Source organism: Pezoporus flaviventris, unplaced genomic scaffold, assembly GCF_033815535.1.
Source record: "Pezoporus flaviventris isolate CSIRO_AGI_PZ_B2104156 unplaced genomic scaffold, CSIRO_AGI_Pfla_v1 ptg000007l, whole genome shotgun sequence".
In the NCBI taxonomy this organism is placed as follows: domain Eukaryota; kingdom Metazoa; phylum Chordata; class Aves; order Psittaciformes; family Psittacidae; genus Pezoporus; species Pezoporus flaviventris.
The window spans coordinates 96,350,800-96,370,325 of record NW_026892555.1 but is presented as its reverse complement, the minus strand read 5'-3'; the positions used below and the strand labels follow the sequence as shown (position 1 = coordinate 96,370,325).

General features: G+C 40.3%; 1 protein-coding gene across 4 annotated transcripts in view; it reads right to left on the bottom strand.

Moving 5' to 3' along the window:
• KCNG2 (potassium voltage-gated channel modifier subfamily G member 2) overlaps positions 1–19,526 on the bottom strand; it is a 58,318-nt gene that overhangs the window by 19,934 nt on the left and 18,858 nt on the right. For all 4 annotated transcript variants that reach the window (XM_061449630.1, XM_061449631.1, XM_061449633.1 and 1 more), the window contains exon 2: positions 2,727–3,550. In XM_061449630.1, the coding sequence (XP_061305614.1) occupies positions 2,727–3,470 (744 nt within the window). In that variant the 5' untranslated portion in view covers positions 3,471–3,550. The remainder of the gene's footprint in view (positions 1–2,726; positions 3,551–19,526) is intronic.

The following is a 19,526-nucleotide window of genomic DNA, read 5'->3' as shown; positions in this document are numbered from 1 at the left end:
TACTCCATGTCTAGCCTTATTGAGGCTGAAAAGATCTACATGGGTATTTACATCCATTTGTGCAGGACCAAAATCAGTCACTGCGTATGACTCTGGGCATGGCTAATTACAACTCCAATTAATTGCATTAATTCAGTGGCCAGGGAGGAGAAGTGGGGATGAATTCAGCTATGTGAAAAGTGATTATTCACCTGTCCTCTGAGCCGAAGAACCACGTTTGTCTCAAAGTAACCACTTCTGCTCTGTCCACAGACCTTCCCTGTGTAAAGGGCAGAACAAAACCTATTTGCAGGAGTTCTGTGCCTTTAGAATATAAGGGCACAGAAAAATATGATTTATTTTTAACTCCTCTGTATTCCAAGCATTTCACCTTTGTAACATGAACTGAAATCAGTAATTTACTTTTGATTGAAGTAGAGTATGTTTAGCTGAATGCTACCTTCCAGAAGGGCACTGAGCCTTGAACTGGAAACACCAAAAAACCCAAATTCCGCTAATTCTCTTCCTAGACTGCCCAGTAATTAATCACCATGATATTAAATATTGGCATATAGTTTCCCATGCAAATTTATCAGGATTCAGCTTTTAACCATGCATCCTCTTCCTAATTTAAAGGTCCTTTAGACCTTTCTCCTCCTCCCATAAAGAGCACTTATTTGCTTAATCTAGTCACCTTCCTTTCAACAATCTAAATAAACGGAAATGCTCAAGTTTCTTATTATATGGCACTTTCTCCAGGTCTCTAATATTTATAGGTTTTTTCACTCACTCCAGTTTTTCAAAGCAGTGTGAGAACTGACTGCAGTATTCTTGTGTCAGTCTCACCAATGCCGCATACAGGCACAAAATCATCTTCCAGCTTCTAATCGCTATTCCCCAGCTTAGATGTTCAAGGATCACATTAACCCTTCTGACCTTACGCTGCAATAGGAAATCACATTCAGTTGCTTGTACCCTAAATCATATTTAGATTCCTGTTTGGGGAATTACACGCTCTACTTTTGCAAGAGCAAGTCTGCATTCACCTTTATTGTACAATTCTGCATTTGACTATGAAAATGTGCTCCTTTTAATTGCCCCAGCTTACCAAGAAATCCAGGCTTCTCTCATATGCTTGCTCTACTCTCATTATTACCCTGTTCTACCTAACAAATATAAGCCTACTATTGTGACTTCCTATTTATGTTCAGATCATTAGTAAAAACATAAGGTACCTAAACTCTGGTAATTCTGAAGGCAATTGTTCAGCTCGTACTTAAACCCAGGAACATCTAAACACTAAATACATCTCAGTTTTGAACTGCAAAATATCCCTTGTACTTTAAAGTCCAGAATAATGGAGCACTGATGGTTAATTACAGTAAAAGATGTGTGTTTTGGAATAAATATTAAAAAAAAAATTATTGGGACAATGTCGTTTTACCTAGTACGCAACACTACTATCCTCAAATTTTAGATCATAAAAGCCTTTAAAACAAAGATCTTATAATAAACCAAATATCAAACAACATACCAAACGTTTTGCCTTTTCTTTCCTGGCCTCTACTGAATGACTCTTACTCCAGATCAACCAACTCAGTTGACATCTAACCTAAGAACACATCGCAAGCAAAGGGTGGGTTTAACTGCACCTGAGGTACTCAGTCAAACGCAGGGGGCTCTCTGGAGCTTATGGACTAATTTTCCATCAGCAGGTTTTTTACTTTCAATGCTACAAAACAGTAAATGCTTCCTGTCATTCTCTTTTCTGCTAGTGGCAGTGAGCGATGAGCCACTCAGGACCTGGTGACAGCACACAAGAGGATTCTTGCTTTCAGGAGAGCTTAGCCTTCAGCTGTGAGGCAGAACTTGATGGGGTGAAGTAGCTGAAGTTCACAATCACATTTAATGGTCATGGGGCTGGGAAATAAACCCAAACATTTAGTATCAAGCTTGGAACTGAGTAAAACTAAAGAAGCCATAAACTCTGAAAAGTCCTCATCCTCCAAACCCCTCAGATAGATTGCATTTCAGCACATATTTACTGAGAATGTGAATGTCATCTATCTATCTCCAGAGGAGCTCTCTTTGGCCTACATACAGCTAATCCTAGGGAACTGAACTGCTTGCACAAATAAGGGACTAAACCCTTAGGAAATTTGTTGAACTGAAGAATAAACAAAATATCCATAAGACTTTATTTTCAAGGGCATGAAGCATCCATAGCTTACACTCGAGAATACTAAGCACGTCTGAAATTGGGACATTTGCCTTGTTTCTGCTGTTAAATTGCTGCCTCAGCTTCCCTGCCCTTTACCTCACCTATAGCATCAAAATATTTTAGATGTGTTTTTTACAGTGGAGTACTGAGAGTTCATTCAAAGTGGTATGTTCAAGTAACTTTTAAGGAAAACTATTTGTTAGCTCTTAACATAACAAAGCATCAAGCAAAGCTGATTTTTATATCCACAGCAGCTAGTTTGTGATCTGGTTAGAGATGTCAGAAAACAAATCTGTTGGGTAAAGCTGTCTGCTGCTGTGACTGGCAAAGCTGTGTTGGCAAAGTGGAGTTTGGCCCGATCAATATTAAGTGGCAGAATGCTTTCTGTGCTCTACCCTGGCCAGGCCTCCACATCATAAATACTGAACGCAATACCTGCATGATTGCTGGAGTGATTGTGCCCACCACCTTCCCTGAGGAGATAATAATGCAAAACACACTTTACTCTGAGAAAAGCTGAACTCACCCGATCTTCTTCTTCTCTGACATCTGGCATGGTGCTGATGCAGAGGCTGACTGCAGTGATGGCAACAAAAGAGATTGAAATACAAGCAAAGATCTTTCCTGGGATCCCTGAGTGGGGGTTCTCCACCATATCCCTGAGCTTTCGCATGCACAAACTCAATCGGCTATTGTCCTGGAAGGCACATTGCGTAGTTTCACTAAACACCAGCTCCCCTTCATACAGTCTGGCCTCAGCTGCCTCCTCCTCTTTCTGTCGCAGTCTCTTTTTACAGCACCACTCCAGGTGGTCCTCTTCTATCCCCCAGTACACAAGCTCCTCCTGAAAAGAAAGAGCACACATCTCCCTGAGAAGCCTCAGCTTCCCAGCTGTCAGGAAAGTCATGATTGTCCTGAAGGCACTAGGATTACGGTCAAAAAAGAATTCATTGCAGCTAACATCATAATCATCACAGATGTTCATGATCTCATCATAATTGTTGCAAGATTTTAGCTTCCCAAGCCTGGTCAAGGGGCAGTTCTCCAAGGTGGTCCATGGAACTTTGTATTTAATACCACCTACGTTGATGATCACAAACCTTGTCTGGTCATCCAGGCGGGCTAAATAGCACAGGTCTTCCCCTGGGTGCAGAAGTTTGGCTTTTGTGTAGAAGAATCCTTTCTTGGTTTGGACTTCACACAGGTTTTCCAAGTTATTGAAGGAGTAGGAGCTGAACTCAGGCTCTGCATTCCTAGCAAGCAATGCCATTTCGTGATACTTCTGTTCAGTCCATAGGGAGATCGAGGCTACTTTAAGAAACACATGTGGAGCTTGACTGGAGAGTCAATCTGTAAAACAGAAGTTTAAAGTTACAATAAACTTAGGACATTGCTAGATGAAAAACTATCCTGTACTCTCAATCCCACTAAATTTTTCTCCATGGCACTGTTCCCCCTCCCCCCCCCCCATTATTTTAAGACTATCTTTGCTTGATAGTTGCTTGGGAAAAGAGCTTAAACTTAGGGTCAGAAGCAACTGGGTCAGAAGCCACACTGATACTTCTACAGGGTTTAGCCAGTGAATGAATGGAAACAAAACCATATTCAGAAATTTCTTTTCTAGAGCTATATCCAGGACATCAGTGGATACTGGAAGGGAAAACTGGTCTTTTGGATACATGGTAATTTACATTTTGGCAAGTTAATAAAGAAACTTATTTGCAATTTTTTTTTTAATTATTATTTTGACCCATCTACGTAATGTTTTTTGACCCATCTATGTAATGTTTCTATTAAATCTACATAGTATTTCTATCATGCTGCTTACAGTGTGTGGATAAAAAGGATACCTACAGTACAGTCAGAAATGTGACTGCAGTAATACTGGTAATTCCCAATTTAAATTCACCAAGCTTAGGTACTGCTAGCAATGAATATGTGGGAGCTAAGAATTCTGCCTGCAGCTAGCACCTAAGCAGGTTTGGGTGCTTGAGCATAAAGTGTGTGCTACCAAGATTCATTTGCCACTGGTACCTCAACTAATTGGATTAAAACTATGTTGGGCATATCTACCTGAGCAGCCCCACTTCTAAAAGGTAGAAAAGCTTTCATTCTCCTGCTGGGGTGACTGCCATTCAGGCTAATGACAGCTCCTGCAGGGAGGTGTGCATCTTGGGTTTGAGTGGAGACACAGATCTTGCCTGGGATCCTGGAGCTGCTGGAGGCTCTTCTGCAGTTTTGACTATGGGAAGTGGACAGGGTGCCCAGCAGCCTGTCAGTAGCTCTGAAATGGAAAACTGAACCTAAGAATGAAGCGGAGCTGGAAGTGATCCGCTTGTTGCTCTTACTTCTGGATAACGCAGAACTCAGTCACATTTAGCAGCAATTATACAAATTATGCATAATTTCAGTATTTAATTTGTGCATTCTGCTTACTCCTCCTTTACCACACCACAAACCATGAACACGTTTTTTCACCTGACACATTGCTTCCTCACCCTCTTGAGAGCTCTCCACCCAGGTTCCCCAAAACTGTCTCTCTAAAGCAGTACTAGGATGTCTTGAAATGTTACCATGTAATCGCTTTAGCAAATCACTCAAAACTTCCTGAATTACCCAAATATGAAGTAGGAAACAAGAAACTGGTGTAGGACTGTTGGGACTCCACACAAAAGACCTGGACTGAGAATCAATGCAGTATGGGGAACAATCTTATGCAGGGGATATAGAATCACAGAATAGTTAGGGTTAGAAAGGACCTTAAGATCATCTAGTTCCAAACCCCCTGCCATGGGCAGGGACACCTTGCACTAAACCATGTCACCCAAGACTCCATCCAACCTGGCCTTGAACACTGCCAGGGATATAGAAACCTTACAAGTTGACAAAGTCAGGAGAAAAAGATGAGTTGTGAAGGGTAGTCTGATGTTATTCATGACAGGACGGTAACCATGAGGTTACTCATAATTTATAAGCAACATTCTCCAATTCCCTTTGAATCTCATGACTCAGCCTGGAGAGAACACTGAACAAGCGCGTTCTAGGTAAAAACAGAGAGCACACACATTCAAATGCACTCCCAGAGCAGCATCTTCCCTTGTCCCTAATCAACTCATTAACTCTTAACTCATTAGACTTAGTAAAAAAAATCCCCAACAGAAAATAGTGAGTACCTGCTACTCCCAGACCAAAGTCACCCTCTAAATATTCTTACCAACCACACTCAAACAACTGAATCACAGCAACAGCAAGCGGTACTCCTGCTTCAACATTTCTGCGATGATCCAGCCACTGAATTTTAGAAAGGCATTCAAGGTGGATATTTGTAAAAAGTCAGAGAAAGGCTGGCTTACATACAAAAGGCCTAAAGTCACCTAAAGATACTTTTTGGCACTGTGAAAATTTCAGAACTAACGATGCCAAAATCTCTCCAATTTCACTTTGGGCAAAAAAATTGTTTAAACATCTGCTTATACAGGGCAACAGGAACAACAGAGAACAGCTCCTTCATCTGGCTAAGGGCCAATAAAGGGTAAAAGGCAGCAACATGCATTCTGAGAAATGGGTGGTTTTACAGCACAGGCTTGAGTGCAGCTGGGACTGCAAATACCATTACTGTCACAATGAGAGCGCATTGTCAGCATGGCATATGCTTTAAGGATTTAGCCTCTTGTTGCTTTTTGCTGGTAAGATAAAATATTCACCGTCACCACTCAGGGCACTGTGCTTTGTTTTCATGCCTCACTTGTTACACAAGTCAACATACAAGAAGTAGTTTACATTGTTTTGACATCAAGGCTAGGATTTGCTTTTTTCCTCTCCCTGGTGTAGCAGGCTGTCGCATAAAGGGCACAGATACATTTCATGGAACTACTTTGAATCTAGTCTTACATGCACTTCTTCCTTCTTCTAAGAAGCAGCTAACTCGAAGTGAAAATATGTAAGCATGTTATTACAAAATTTCTGAATTACAGAGGATTAGTCTTTTGAGGATATAAAATTTATGTTGATTAAACTTAAAGCTTAAGGAAGCATCTATTAATTTTTTTTTTGTGGATAAATCAGTGGATAAATAGAAATTGATAACAGAAGTAGGTATAGATAGTATTGCCTGTGGTTTAACAGGTTGATTGTGGACAGTACTGGTAGCACCAGATGCTGGAGTTCAGTTACTAAAGTGAATTTTCTAACCTCACACTTCAAGATCCCCAAATCCACAATAGTATACATTATTAATTGGCAGCACTTGTTTTGGAAATCTCAGCTTAAAAGTAAGCACGTGAAGACGGTGAGGTGGTTGCCCTGGACCAGGGCTCAGATGCTTGTGGAGGAGCATGGAAAAGCTTGTTTTGTCACTTTAACTGCCTTACAGAAAACCCGAATACGTTGCTGTGGGCTCCCAATTTGGCATCTAACCCAAGAAGTAAAATAAGCCTGGAAGGTCTGATTTCTGATCTTATGTGTATGGAATGTATCATGACCTTCCATGAACATTAAAGGGTGTTTCAAAATTATGTGGGTCTTAAAATACTCTCTGCATGCCAAGGTTATCTAATGTATGCAGATTCCTACAGTAAAGCATCCCATTGAAGATTAACTTTAAAAGCCAATACTTCCAGAAATGATACTACGCTATCATCCAGTTGGCATTTCTACCATTTAATCTGACACACGGGTGCAAGAAGAACTATTAAAACACAGGCTGTAATAAGCTGCCCATGATACAGAACAGAATTTAACTCTATATTCGTTGTTCATAATTTTAAAAAGCTGTGGGAGAAATGCTGTATAAATGTTTCAGTTTGATAATCACACACAGGGTGAGTCATACATCTTGTGGATTCTTTTTTAAGTAGAGTCAAATATTTTTTATTCACTAATAAGTACTTTCTTTGGCCATCTATGTATGCATATGTGTGTGTATACACACACACACAAGTTCAGCCAAATTCTGTCAATAGCTGATAACTGAGAGCTTTACAGGTATTTCTATCAAAGATTTTAAAGATTAAATAAATGTCAGAAGCATGCATCTCTTCATATTCTCCTTTTTTGTTGAAATATTTTCTCAGTGGAGAGGGGGCTATTTCTCTATTTACTGACTTTTCACCTTGCCTGCTTCTATCACTGTTCTTCACACAAATATTCTTCAGCATCCTTTTTTATCAGTATTGCTGTACCTAAGTCACATATGGGTTTGCATGTGGCTCCTCTGGTCTCAAGTTGCTTGAATAAGAAAGAAAAATGGGGCAAAAGAGGCTGGTCAACCCAGTGAGAAGAGCTTTAAATTGGGCAAAGTGCTTGTACCTTTTCTGGGAAATCATCATCATTAGGTGCCTCTGAAGTACCAGTATGTTAATGCATGCAGCCAGGGGAGCAGAAAGGAAGAATTCAGAGATCTGCATGCAGCTGCACTGAAGAAACTGATATTATGAGGGTGGTCAGTTTAGTACAGTTGTACTACAGTTGCAAGAGGAAGCCATGAGGCTTTTTAGTAATTAATGTTTTAAGATTTTCCTTGAGAAATTAAACAGACTTTGACAGAGAACAGGTTATTGTGTCATAATTTAAAGCCACAGACATGAAACATAGATTAGGGTGAGCACAAGATGTTTTGTCTCGAGTCCAATGAGAGTTGAGTCACCAAATCCATCCTGCAGTGCTCAGCCATTTCCAGTAAAAAAAGACATGCTGGAACCTGACATCGTTACCTAGGATGAAAGCAATCCAATCCAACTTCTTACTGTAACATGATTTATTATTCACAACACACACAATTATTTTAATAGTAAAGTTTACATGGAATTGACCATACATTTGATGCTATTACAGCTAACACTTTGGACAAAGTAGTTCACAGGAGATCCAAGTTACTCTTGTACTTACTGCACTTTGGTGGAACCTGGACTCCAGTTATGAGTCACTGCCAGGCACTGTGGAAACACGAAGAGAGAGCACCTGCCCACAAGGCTTATAAAATACAGAACAGATACAGATGGGGTGCAACTAACACACAAATTAAAAACCCAACCAACAACCAACCAAAAATCTCTTCGCCTGATTTGTGGGAATTAGCTTCTGAGATTGTCTACACTGAACATGAATATGGTTTCCTATGTACTCATGATCATAGAATCATTTAGGTTGGAAAAGACCTGTAAGAAAATCGAGTCCAACCACAAACACTGCCAAGTCAACCACAAAACCACTTCGACGCATCTATGTCTTTTAAGTACTTCCAGGGATGGTGACCTAAACAGTTCCCTGGGCAGCCTGTTCAGTGCTTGCTTCCTAATGCCCAATCTAAACATCCCTGAAGCAACTTGAGAATGTTTCTTTCATCATAGCTGTTACTTGGGAAAAGAAACTGACTCCTGCCTCAGTACAACCTCCTCTCAGGTAGTTGTAGAGAGCAATAAGGTCCCCCTGAGCCTTCTCCAGACTAAACAACTCCAGTTCCCTCAGCCACTTCTCACAAGATTTGTGCTCCAGACCCTTCACCAGCTTCATTGCCTTTCTTTTAACAAGCCTCAGCAACTCAGTATTTCCCTTGAGGTGAGTGGCCCCAGACTGAACACAGGATTCCAGGTGCGGCCTCATCAGTGCAGGCTGTGCTAGTCCAGTTAGGGCACAACAATATCCAACTCTACTGCTTCTTGTCCTCAAATTAACACATTTAGACCCAACATAGGTATCTTTGCACGGCTTGATGATTTTCAATGTGGACAAAGCACTCCTAGCTTTAAAGGCTGCATTACACTTCCTTTGGCAACCTCTTGCTAAGGGAACTACTCAACACATGTCCAAGTAGAACAGATTGAAAGTGAGATTACGTAACATTAATTAAACTAGAAGCATCAAACCATTCTTCTGCAAGCTTTCGTAAACAGTCAGTGCTGAAAGCAATTTTGAAAACAGTCTAGATTTTGACAATTGCGAAGACATGTACATACAACCTGTTTGCTATGTATGTTGCCAGCTTCACTCTCAAAACGTTCAAGAAAGTCAGAACAGAGTAAAACTCCTATAACCTATAAAAAGATACACTGCAAAGGACAAAGGGGAGTTACGTTGATTTCACACAGAGTATATTTTATATAACCCCCAAAAGTTGAATGTTATGTATTTCTGTATTTATTCTCAGTAAAATTTAATACCTCTAACCTGTTAAGCCACCATCATTCCTGCTTAGAAAATAGTCCAAGAAGTTGAAAAGGTACTAGAATTTTCAATAATCCTTCATTTTGTCCATTTCTTCATCAGAGTTACAGGAGGCAGGGATGTAACCTTACACACCTAGCTGAGATGTTCCCATCTAGCAGAGAAAGGCAGGCTTCTCATGTACTGGTGGAGCAGAATAGTTAAGACAGGCTTCTCTGGAGAGTAGTTTGGAGCTACAAGGAGGATGCTGCACCAGTCCAAGAATCCCGGGAAGAGTCAAGCCATAACAGAGGTTGCAAAATCCGGAATGTGAAGCTGGACATTGTTTGCATACTGTGAGCATACATTTTCCCTCACAGTTAAATTAATATAGTGAAGGAAAAAAGGAATAGTTTTCTTCTCTGAACATCCCTCATCACATTTGTACCATGCTGTGTAGTTAGCTGAAATGATTCAATTTGTTAAATGAACAAATCAAATTACTTTACTCAACACTAATTATTCTGACATGTGTCCATAGCTATTTGTCTCCATTAGGCAGGTTATGAGTTATCTAGTGCTACTGCACTTGCCAGAGCTATATAGTGAAAGCATTAACTCTGAGATATCTTTAAGAAAGAAGAGATTTGGTCCAACTAACTACCTGAAACTATGGGATCCTTACCTGTATCTTCATAGCACAAACCAAACTTTTTCTGCACTTCCATAAGCTTTCAGTGCCTGTTTATCTTGGTACCCTAAACAGAATTGAACTATCGTTTCTATGAAGCTACTTGCACACTTCAGTTGCACAGCAGGCAAAGGCAATCATGCTAGATAAAGTACAGGGAGAGGAAGTACTGCTTGCTTTTGCATTCTTCCCCTAATTATGGAATTCTGTTCAGGCTAGCAAGCTTCCAGACTTCACAAATGTCCAAAAATAAAGAGTGCTTTCACAGTGTATTTCACTAAAGAGAACTATCTGTATCCTGAGCAATAAAAAACCTCCAGAACCTGCAAAGCTTAGGCAGATTCTACAAGGATTAGGCAGAAAAACTTTTCCCTATGGAATTATCATTACTTACAGTAAAGACAGAGTATCATGTTCAAACCATGCACTATTTGTTTATGTGTATTAACCCTCATTTGGTTACAAGAAAACAAGTTTCTAAAATATTCTTTCATGCTCAGTTCATAGTTCCTGACTATCTGAACACCAGATATGCGCAAAGTGAGGGATAGGCTAAAGTTCAGACATGGAGCTATACTTTAACTAGAGTCTGAGTTGATATTCCATGTGGAGATTTGTTTGATCCAGTTCCTGTTAACTGCAACTGTGGATAAAGTATATAGTCTCAAAAGCTTAAAACTAAAATGTATTCTGTCTGCACATGCTTGGTCAGTGATTGAACCCTGCTAACAGGGCACCTTTGACCCCAGCTGGCAGCCACTTGATGGGGAAGTTTCTATACTTCCATGAATCATACACAAATTTATTTTAGGAGACTTAACAATTAATCATTTTAGTATCCCATTTAATCGACCAGTCTAAGAGACTCATACGTGGTACCAAACTTAGGATGGTGTTAATTGCCAATCTGTTTCTTGTCCTGCCATTAGACTGCTGCATTTCAAAATAACAGTCACCAAAATCCAGTTTTGAAAAATATATACTCCAGTCATGATTACGTGCCCTCAGCTGGCCTAATGTACAATGTGAACGGCACTGTCAGATGCAAAAGTGACAGACTTTTGTCAGTGTGTGTGTCAGACAGTGTGTAGGATAACAGCATTGTTTATTCCTTTCACCCAGGAAATTAAACAGATTGTCGCATTTTTGTTGCCAAAATCCTGGAAGCGTGAAAAGGCAAACTAGTTACTGTGTATTTGCAGATCACAGAATTATCATTCAGGTGTTCCAGTGGATCCGCAGACCACTGCAGGGGAAAAAGCAGTTTTTAGCATGAGCTTTGCTCGCTCTCTAAAACTGATACCAGTATCTTTTATTTCTGATCTATCCTACTGATTTTTGCGATTCTATACTTAGCAGCTTCCCACCCAGATGATTAACATTCCTGATTTAGTACCAAACGTAGCAACTAGATTTCTGACTGGAAATACAAAGGTTTGACTGTGTGATGCCTCTCTTGGCCCAGTTTCACATTCAGAGGTTCATGATGATCTTCTGCGGCATTTTTCCTAATAAAAAATGGATGGGTGTACCATCCTTACCATACCTGATGTCTCTTTCAGGGCCATTCACAAGTTGGCATGAATGCTGGTTAGATAAACATTTAAAAGTATGACAGGGTGAGAGGAAATAGCGTCAAGTTGTGCCAAAGCAGGCTTAGACTGCGTATTAGGAAAAGTTTCTTCACTGAAAGGGCTGTCAAGCATTTGAACAGGCTGCTCTGGGAAGTGGCTGAGTCACCATCTCTGGAGATGTACTTAGGGACATGGTTTAGTGGTAGATTTGGCAGTGTGAGGTTTACCATTGGACTTGATGATCTTAAAGGTCTTTTCAAACCTAAATGATTCTATGGTTCTGTGATTCTATGAATAAATGCTTTTATCAAGTGCTCATTGTTTTTAGATGTAGATCTAGGCTTTTTAAGTTCTACATGAAATCATCTGCAGAGAAGATAAATTGTAGACAGATGCATCCTGCTCCTTGTGTTAGCTTTAATTAGCTAACACTGGATTTTATGCATCTCCATTGTTTTTTCTCAGCTGATGTTCTTGCTCATGTGTTTCATATGTCAATTGTGTACTGACCTCAAAAATATTCCCATCTCTGTTTCAACACAAGTCTACCTTTGAATTCAACATGATTTTAGTTAATTATTAACATCACTGCAGAGAATACTTTTTAATTTTAGACTCTTAAGACTGCATACTTAACCCACGGTTGCAGTTAACTGGAACTGGATCAAACAAATCTCCACATGCAATCTAATTTCCTCAGACTCTGGTTAAAGTGTAGCTCCCGGTCTAAAGTCTGTTCACTTCATCCCACCACTCTCTTTGTGCACATCTGGTATCTCTGTTCAGATAGACAGGGCCTATGCACTGAGGATGAAAGCACATTATACAAACATATGAGGGTTAATACAGTTAAACAAAACATGGTTTGAAGGTGATGCTCTGTTTTGATTGTAAGTAATAATAATTCTGTAGGGAAAAGCTTTGCTGCCTGATCTTTGGAGGCTCTGCCAGTTTTATTATTGCTTTGAATACAGTGAGTTCCCTTCGCTGAAATACACTGTAAAAGCACTTCAAATTTTAAGATATTGTGACTTCTTAAAACTCAGCTATCTGAGCAGGGTATCAAAACAGCACAGACAAAAAATGGGCAAGATGGGAAAGACACACAGCTTTCAAACTGAACCTATCCCATGAAAATCCTCTCAAGGTCTATTCATTCTAGTCTAGTCTAGTCTAGTCTATTCTGTTCTATCGAGTACCCCTCCAATACAGAGAGGAGGGAAGAGAAATGGAGATTCATGAGGCAAAGAGACTGCAGTCCTCGCTCCCATTTCCCTTACCACTATGAAGGCAGAGGAGCACAGACAAAACAGAGCACAGGTTAGAGAAAGGACAGTGAAAAGAGTGGGATGGAAGAGAAATATCATGTATGATTCCAGCACAGGTGAGATGGAAAAGAAACAGAGAAAGTAAAACAAAACCAAAGGTGACTATGACAAGTCTTCATTTTGACAACAAAACATTACAATATACAAACGGCTTCCGCTGTCACATGGATGGATACAAACCACCTGATTTCAGACATGTTATTTCAGTAGCCTAGTATTAGAGTGATCAGTTTGTATGTAGTCAGTGAAAAACAGACTCTCAGCTTACATGTTCAGAATCTTGATTTTGGGGAAGCCACTGATCAGCCACTGCCTCTATAGCTTGGCCTGCGTTTTTAATTCTGACTCCAAAATTGAATGCTTACAGCTATACAACATACGAATCCCACTCATAAGTTGTCCTATTAGCCTCAGCTTTTCATTCAAGCCCAAGTAAAGACAACTTATGGACATCACAAAGAGGACTGTGGTAAATCACAGAATGTTTAGGGTTGGAAAGGACCTTTAAAGATCACCTTGCTCCAAGAATCAAGAGATTTAGTCCTGCAGCAGAAATCATTCAACTTTAGGAATGGATGTGGACCAAAAGCTACCACTAAAATAGCTTTCATTCTTCCAGCTATAGCTGTCAGGTTCAAGAGAAGAAGTAGGCTCTGTCAGAGGGGAAGTGAAAGCAGAAATGAGGGAGAAAAAAAGATATCCTGGAGCTTTGGGAAAGGTACCTGACATTTTACATATCTGCCACTGGGGTCCTACTGAAGCAGCCCATTCACCTCAGTGCTCAGTTTTGCTGAATGACAACTCACTACAGAAACAATCACATCTATCTGACAGACACAGACCCCAGGGACGCTTCATCCGCTCTTCTGTGCCAGCACTCCAGCACCTCTGATATAGACATCATGCATGCTTGGTCTACAGCACTAGCTCCAGTCTCTGCATTGCATGTTTGGATGCGTGCCTCCAAAATGCTGTGTTTCCGTTCCCTATACAGCCCACTCACGTTAGGGCTGGGATGAAGTCGGGACTGGAGGAAATCTTTCAGACCCAAATGTGCTTAGGTAGAAGGACAAAATGCTATGAAATTGCTACTCCCTTCCCTCCTCCAAATCCTGGCTGAAAGAGCAGGGAACATTAGAACACTTTTTTTTTAAAAAGGGAAAAGGGAAGAAAGGAGAAAGGAGCGGATAAACTCTCCAGAAAGTATGTATGCTTGAAATTCTATGCTGTCTGGGAGCTGGAAGAGAATTCAAACAGCTTCGGGTGGACAGGTCCTGCCAGATATCAGTCCGCAAGGAGGAGAACCTGGAGCTGAGAATTTAGTTCTGCCACTTGCCCTAATGTGCTGACCCTGTCTTATGTCCCTGATCAGAATGAAAATTTCTCAGTTTTTCTACTGTCTTCCTCTTCATCCTATCTCTATTTATCCTCTACACTGTATCAACCTCTTACCCCTTTCCCTCCTTCTCACACTTCTTTCCCATCAATCATTCTCAAGGGACTTGTGAGAATATGAGTATTGTCTGTATTTTCTGCTGTGTGCAGATTATACCTCCTCCCCCTTCCAAGAAAGAGTAGCAATAAATGAAGACTGGAATTAGATGCCATCCTACCACTCAATGTCTGTACCTTGTCAACATCAAAAAACCTGGGATTAGACTCCTCTGTCTCCAGAGCTCGTTGCCAGTTCTGCCTTGTTTGTTCCAATAACCCTTCCCATACTCACAGGAACACACACATATTTTAGCATAAGATAAATAAGGCTACAGTTCCAGAGCCCTTGGATGAGGTGACCTTTAAACAGATGGGGTACTTAACTCCATGGCATGATACCACACACCGAGCACTGGGAATAAGGACAAATGGCTCATAACTACTGCTTGATGCAGTGAGCATCGCCTGTCCTACCCTCTATGGGCAGAAATCTCCAGATATGTTTTAAAATGAGGAGCTGCTCCAGATCTCACCCCGTACACAAGTTGTATTTCCACAACAAACAAGCTTCCCTGCCTGAAGCAGGAAGCTCCCAGAGCCCTTCACTTCTATTCTACACAGTCTACCCAGAAACACCTACATTTTGCAGTTTTCCAGCATGATGAATGGGAAATATTGCAGCAGCTTAAAGTACATTAAAACCTTTTTTTTTTTTTTTGCTGAATTAAACATGAAAATTAATACTATAACTAGCAAAACACCCCTTGTGTTTATATTAACTCTAACATAAAATTCTGTTTCAAAATGTCAGTTTCATGACATTTTCCATTCTGAATTCTTCCTAGACAGATGCCTGTGGTGGCATCAGCTTTCCCAACAAAAACTGACATGACAAAGCCAGAGCTTATGGGTGGGAGCATTGATGCTTTTGGCTCACAGAAAAGCATGAGATTGTTTGGATTTTTTCCCCTCAAACAGGTGATAGCAGAAGCCTTTCACAGTCTGGGGTTATAGATGCATTCCCCATTGCTGCCCAGCTACTGAAGAGGATGAAAATGGCCTTAAACAGTCTAGGGCATCTCTGTAGTTTCTCTCACCAGCAACCCACTTCCCTCTACACTGAATTGCCATTGCTGTACTCAGTAGAGAAATGCTTAAATTCACTAAACAGACTTGCTCACTTAAAGAATCATCTGATAATGTTACAGCATTCAATTTTAATGTTTAATAATGAATCATAAGTATTAGAAAACTTTGCACTTTCTCTAATGCAATTATTTCGGTCATTTCACAGAGCTCAAAGAGCAAGGGTGTCAGCATTTTTTAGACCTTGTTCTCTATGAATTTGTACTTTCAAGAGACTTACCTATGCAATGCAATGGGAATGAATGGATTCACTGTGAAGAGGATGTCTTTAAAATCAAGTAAAATATGACCTATCCAGTTATGTGTAGTATCTTCATCATGCTGGATCCTTCAAAGATCACTTCTGTTTTCAACACACTGGAACAGATACTACAGACAGGTTGACAGGCTAATTAATCATGTAATAGACGAAAACTCTTCACTGGTATCTTGCTGGAGAGCATTGTTAGACCAGAGGTCAAGAACACACACTCTGATATACTATTTCCAAAGGCCTGCTTCAGTGACAGAAATGTAGGAAGCTCAATTTCAACAACAGCCCCTTCTGTTCCAGAGGGTTTTGACCCAGTAGGTTAATATGAACCACTGAATGAGGTGAGTTCTTGGGGCAATGAACATGGGCAAGAAAATAACATCAAGAAAACAATACAGGCCTTTAAGAGATGCTCAGGACAGTTATTTGTTTGCTAATTGTTTTTGCAATTGGGCTAGCAAATGAGCGGTTCATGCTCTCCATGAGAAAGCTCTCTTCTATTCAGAGCTTTTTCAGCTTCTGCGGGATTGCTCACCATTGTTCTGCTTACAATACCGGTAGATACACAGAAACATCAGGATAAAATAGCTATGGAATTCATTTTACAGCATCACTACCACTGACAGTGGTTTGTGCCTGAGCACTAATTTTCATGCAGCAAAAGGACGTGTTGTTACTCATAACGCATACATTATTCTGCAAGTGCTACAAACAATAAACCACTCTGCCAGATCCCAGTATCTCTGGCACACACGGAGGCTGTTGGTTGCTCCCCGTATGTTGTCATACTTTAAATCTTATTACCATCGGAAAGATGGCCAGGAATTTCAAGGTACTTCAGTTCCCTGCCACTCAGCCTTTCCCTTCTGTGAAGGCAGCTCCATGAGCTGCGCTGTCTGTGGTGCTTATGAGTTAAAAATGGAAAATTAGGAGGCAATTAACCCAAGGGCATTGTTAAACACCTCCTGCTCTGCAGCTCCAGGATGCTTGCTGCTTCTTCATTCCTCCTCTTACCTGACAGGCCAGCACAGTAGCTAGCCAGTTCATTATACAGCTAAGAGGATATGCATGACTATTTCACTTTCAGCAATGGAAAGCTGCTCTAATTTTCTTGTGATGCCAGAAGTTCCAACAAGCTCTCAAATAAGCTGGAGACTGCCAAGTGTAGGAATGATTTTGCACCTCTTTTTCTTTCACACTATGCTTCCTGACTGCCAAAGCCGGCTCCTGAGAAGGTGCTCTGCAGTTGTATAAGCTGGTCTAATTCAGCAGGTCACGTTTGCAGGAGCACTTCATTACCAGCACACTTAGGTAAGAAAAGCTTTATGTTTGGTTAAATAAGAAAGATAATGGAGTTTCATAACAACTAACAAAAAGGTAGAATCCAGCTCAGTTTCAAGTCTGTACTTTGGTAAATATTTGGTGTATCTTATCCACTACAGAATCTGGAGCCTGGTCTCTACAAAAACTCTTTCCTCTCACTCCATAGTAACAGCACTGAACAGAAGTGTTTCTAAAGCACACGGCTTATGTGCTCAACAGCTCTGTGATATTTGTACCAACACAACAGAACCTTGATACAACAGAACACCCCAGATTTAGCTACTTGTTTTTTTACTTTTTTCATTTTTTTAATCAACTTTACTTATCCCAGGGCATTACTTCCAAACAAAACTTCATTATTTAATTATTATTTTCTTGCTGAACTGCCAACCTCTACTGTTAACACAAAAGAGCCATTGAAGAAACGTGCACCCCTTTCCTTCTCTCTCCTCCTGAAAAATTTCAATAAATAACATCTCATAAAATATGAATTCGTATCCCATTTGCTTGCTCATCAAGTAAAAAGTAAACATAGATATCAGCATCTAAAAATCTGAATAAAGATCAGTAAATAAGTAGCTAACAGCAACTTAATGAGGACTCTTGAAAGGAAAGCATGTAATCTGATTTGTACTGCATAATTCTTTTTGTATTATTTATTTTACACTTTAAATGACCTCATTTTATTTAATTCATTCAGGCTCAGTAGCTCGCTCTGACACAGAACCATTTTAGCTTAAGCTCTGATCAAACAGCTGCTCTCCAGTTCATTCAGTTCCCTTCCCTTTGCTCTCCAAACTCATTCCCATACAACTAACTACCTGAAATAAGCATTTGGTTGTAGAATACTTCTACACCCTGACAGGAACTTGCAGCCACATTTGGTCTCAGAAACCCTGTGCTGAAGCGTATCATCATACCCTACAAGCCCTAGCTTCAATTCCTGAATCAGCAGGAATTGAAGAGGCAATGGAAGTTGGCTCCTAGAGAGGTCAATCCTCAGGCTTTTGAGGGGCTGAAGCACAGGGGACCTCTGGAAAGATCCTACCAATGCTGTAAAGTGAGTCCAGCTCATAATATACGTTTCTGTGTCTCTGTAGTCATTATAGGGATGTTTTTGTGGTTGTAAAGGAGAGCTTCACATTCTAGGGGGGAAGTAAAGTGTGAAATAAATGAGACAAGAGCAAACACAGATGGGTTTATAAAAAGAGAGTGGGAAAGAGAAAGCACTTAGCTAAACCTCTTGTGGTCAGCTAAGAAATTTAAATTGCACTGTTTTCAGATAAAATACAATGAACTAGTATCACTTGGTGGTTTTATGCTTACAACAGCTAATAAATCAAAAAGAAATATGTGATTTACTGAAACACTGTGAAGGAAGATGAGTGAAGGATAAAAGGCTTTGAACAGAGACATATATGCTATAAAGCAGATACTTCATTATTTTAGAGCCTAACCCAAGCATATGCTGAATCTCTGCACTTTTCGTGTAAGTTAGCAAGTGCCAAGCAGCTTGTAAGAAGCTTTCTGCCTCTCTCATAATCAGGACCCTAGTCTGCGATATCAGCTAAGAAAACCATTACCAAGTAAATGCATAGCTGGTACTAAGCCCATGCTTCATTATATATGTGGAAACATTACCTTACAAAATTTTGTGTTCCCCCCCCTTCTATAAATATCCCATACGTATACACATGTGTGTGTATATATATATGTATAAATACACATATATGTGTATTCCCCTGAACAAGCAGGGAAGTGGCAGACATGAAATCAGAGACATGGAATGGTTGTGGGTCTCCAAGCACAGCCCACAGGAGTCCAGGGCCAGGAAGCACCAAGGGTCAAATCAGTCATCCGCTCTCACTGGCTTCCAGTACAAATTAGGAGCTTGAATCTGGTGCTGGCATGGAGGCACTTAGTGCAATCTGAGACACCCTGAGATACCTGAGGAAGGCAGATGTGACACAATGGTTACAGCCAGATGCCAAACAAGATGCGCTAGTACATCCAAAAGAACACTGGATGCCCATCTTTCAGCAACCAAAACTGTCCTAGGTAAGTAGGGTCCTTTAGGTCCTTTAAAAATTTCTTCACACAGAGACTTTGGGGATTTATTTTTAATTTCTTGGCAGCAAAAAAAATCCTCCATATTCATAACTTTTTAAAGTATGGCACTCTTACATCCAAAGTCAGCACTGCACATCAACCGATCTCTCCATGGAGATAAGATACTGGAAAAGCAGAAGCTCTGTTAAAAAAAAAATCAATGGTTTTCTTACCATGTTGAGGCGCATGTAAACCTGAAATGTTCTGTAATTAAAGTTAAGCACTATTCTGGAAGAAGCTTTAGATAAGATTCACATTAGGCAGCTATATTTATTACTAGATGCTTCTTCTTCAAGCTGAACATATTCACCAATTTGTATTATGAAGC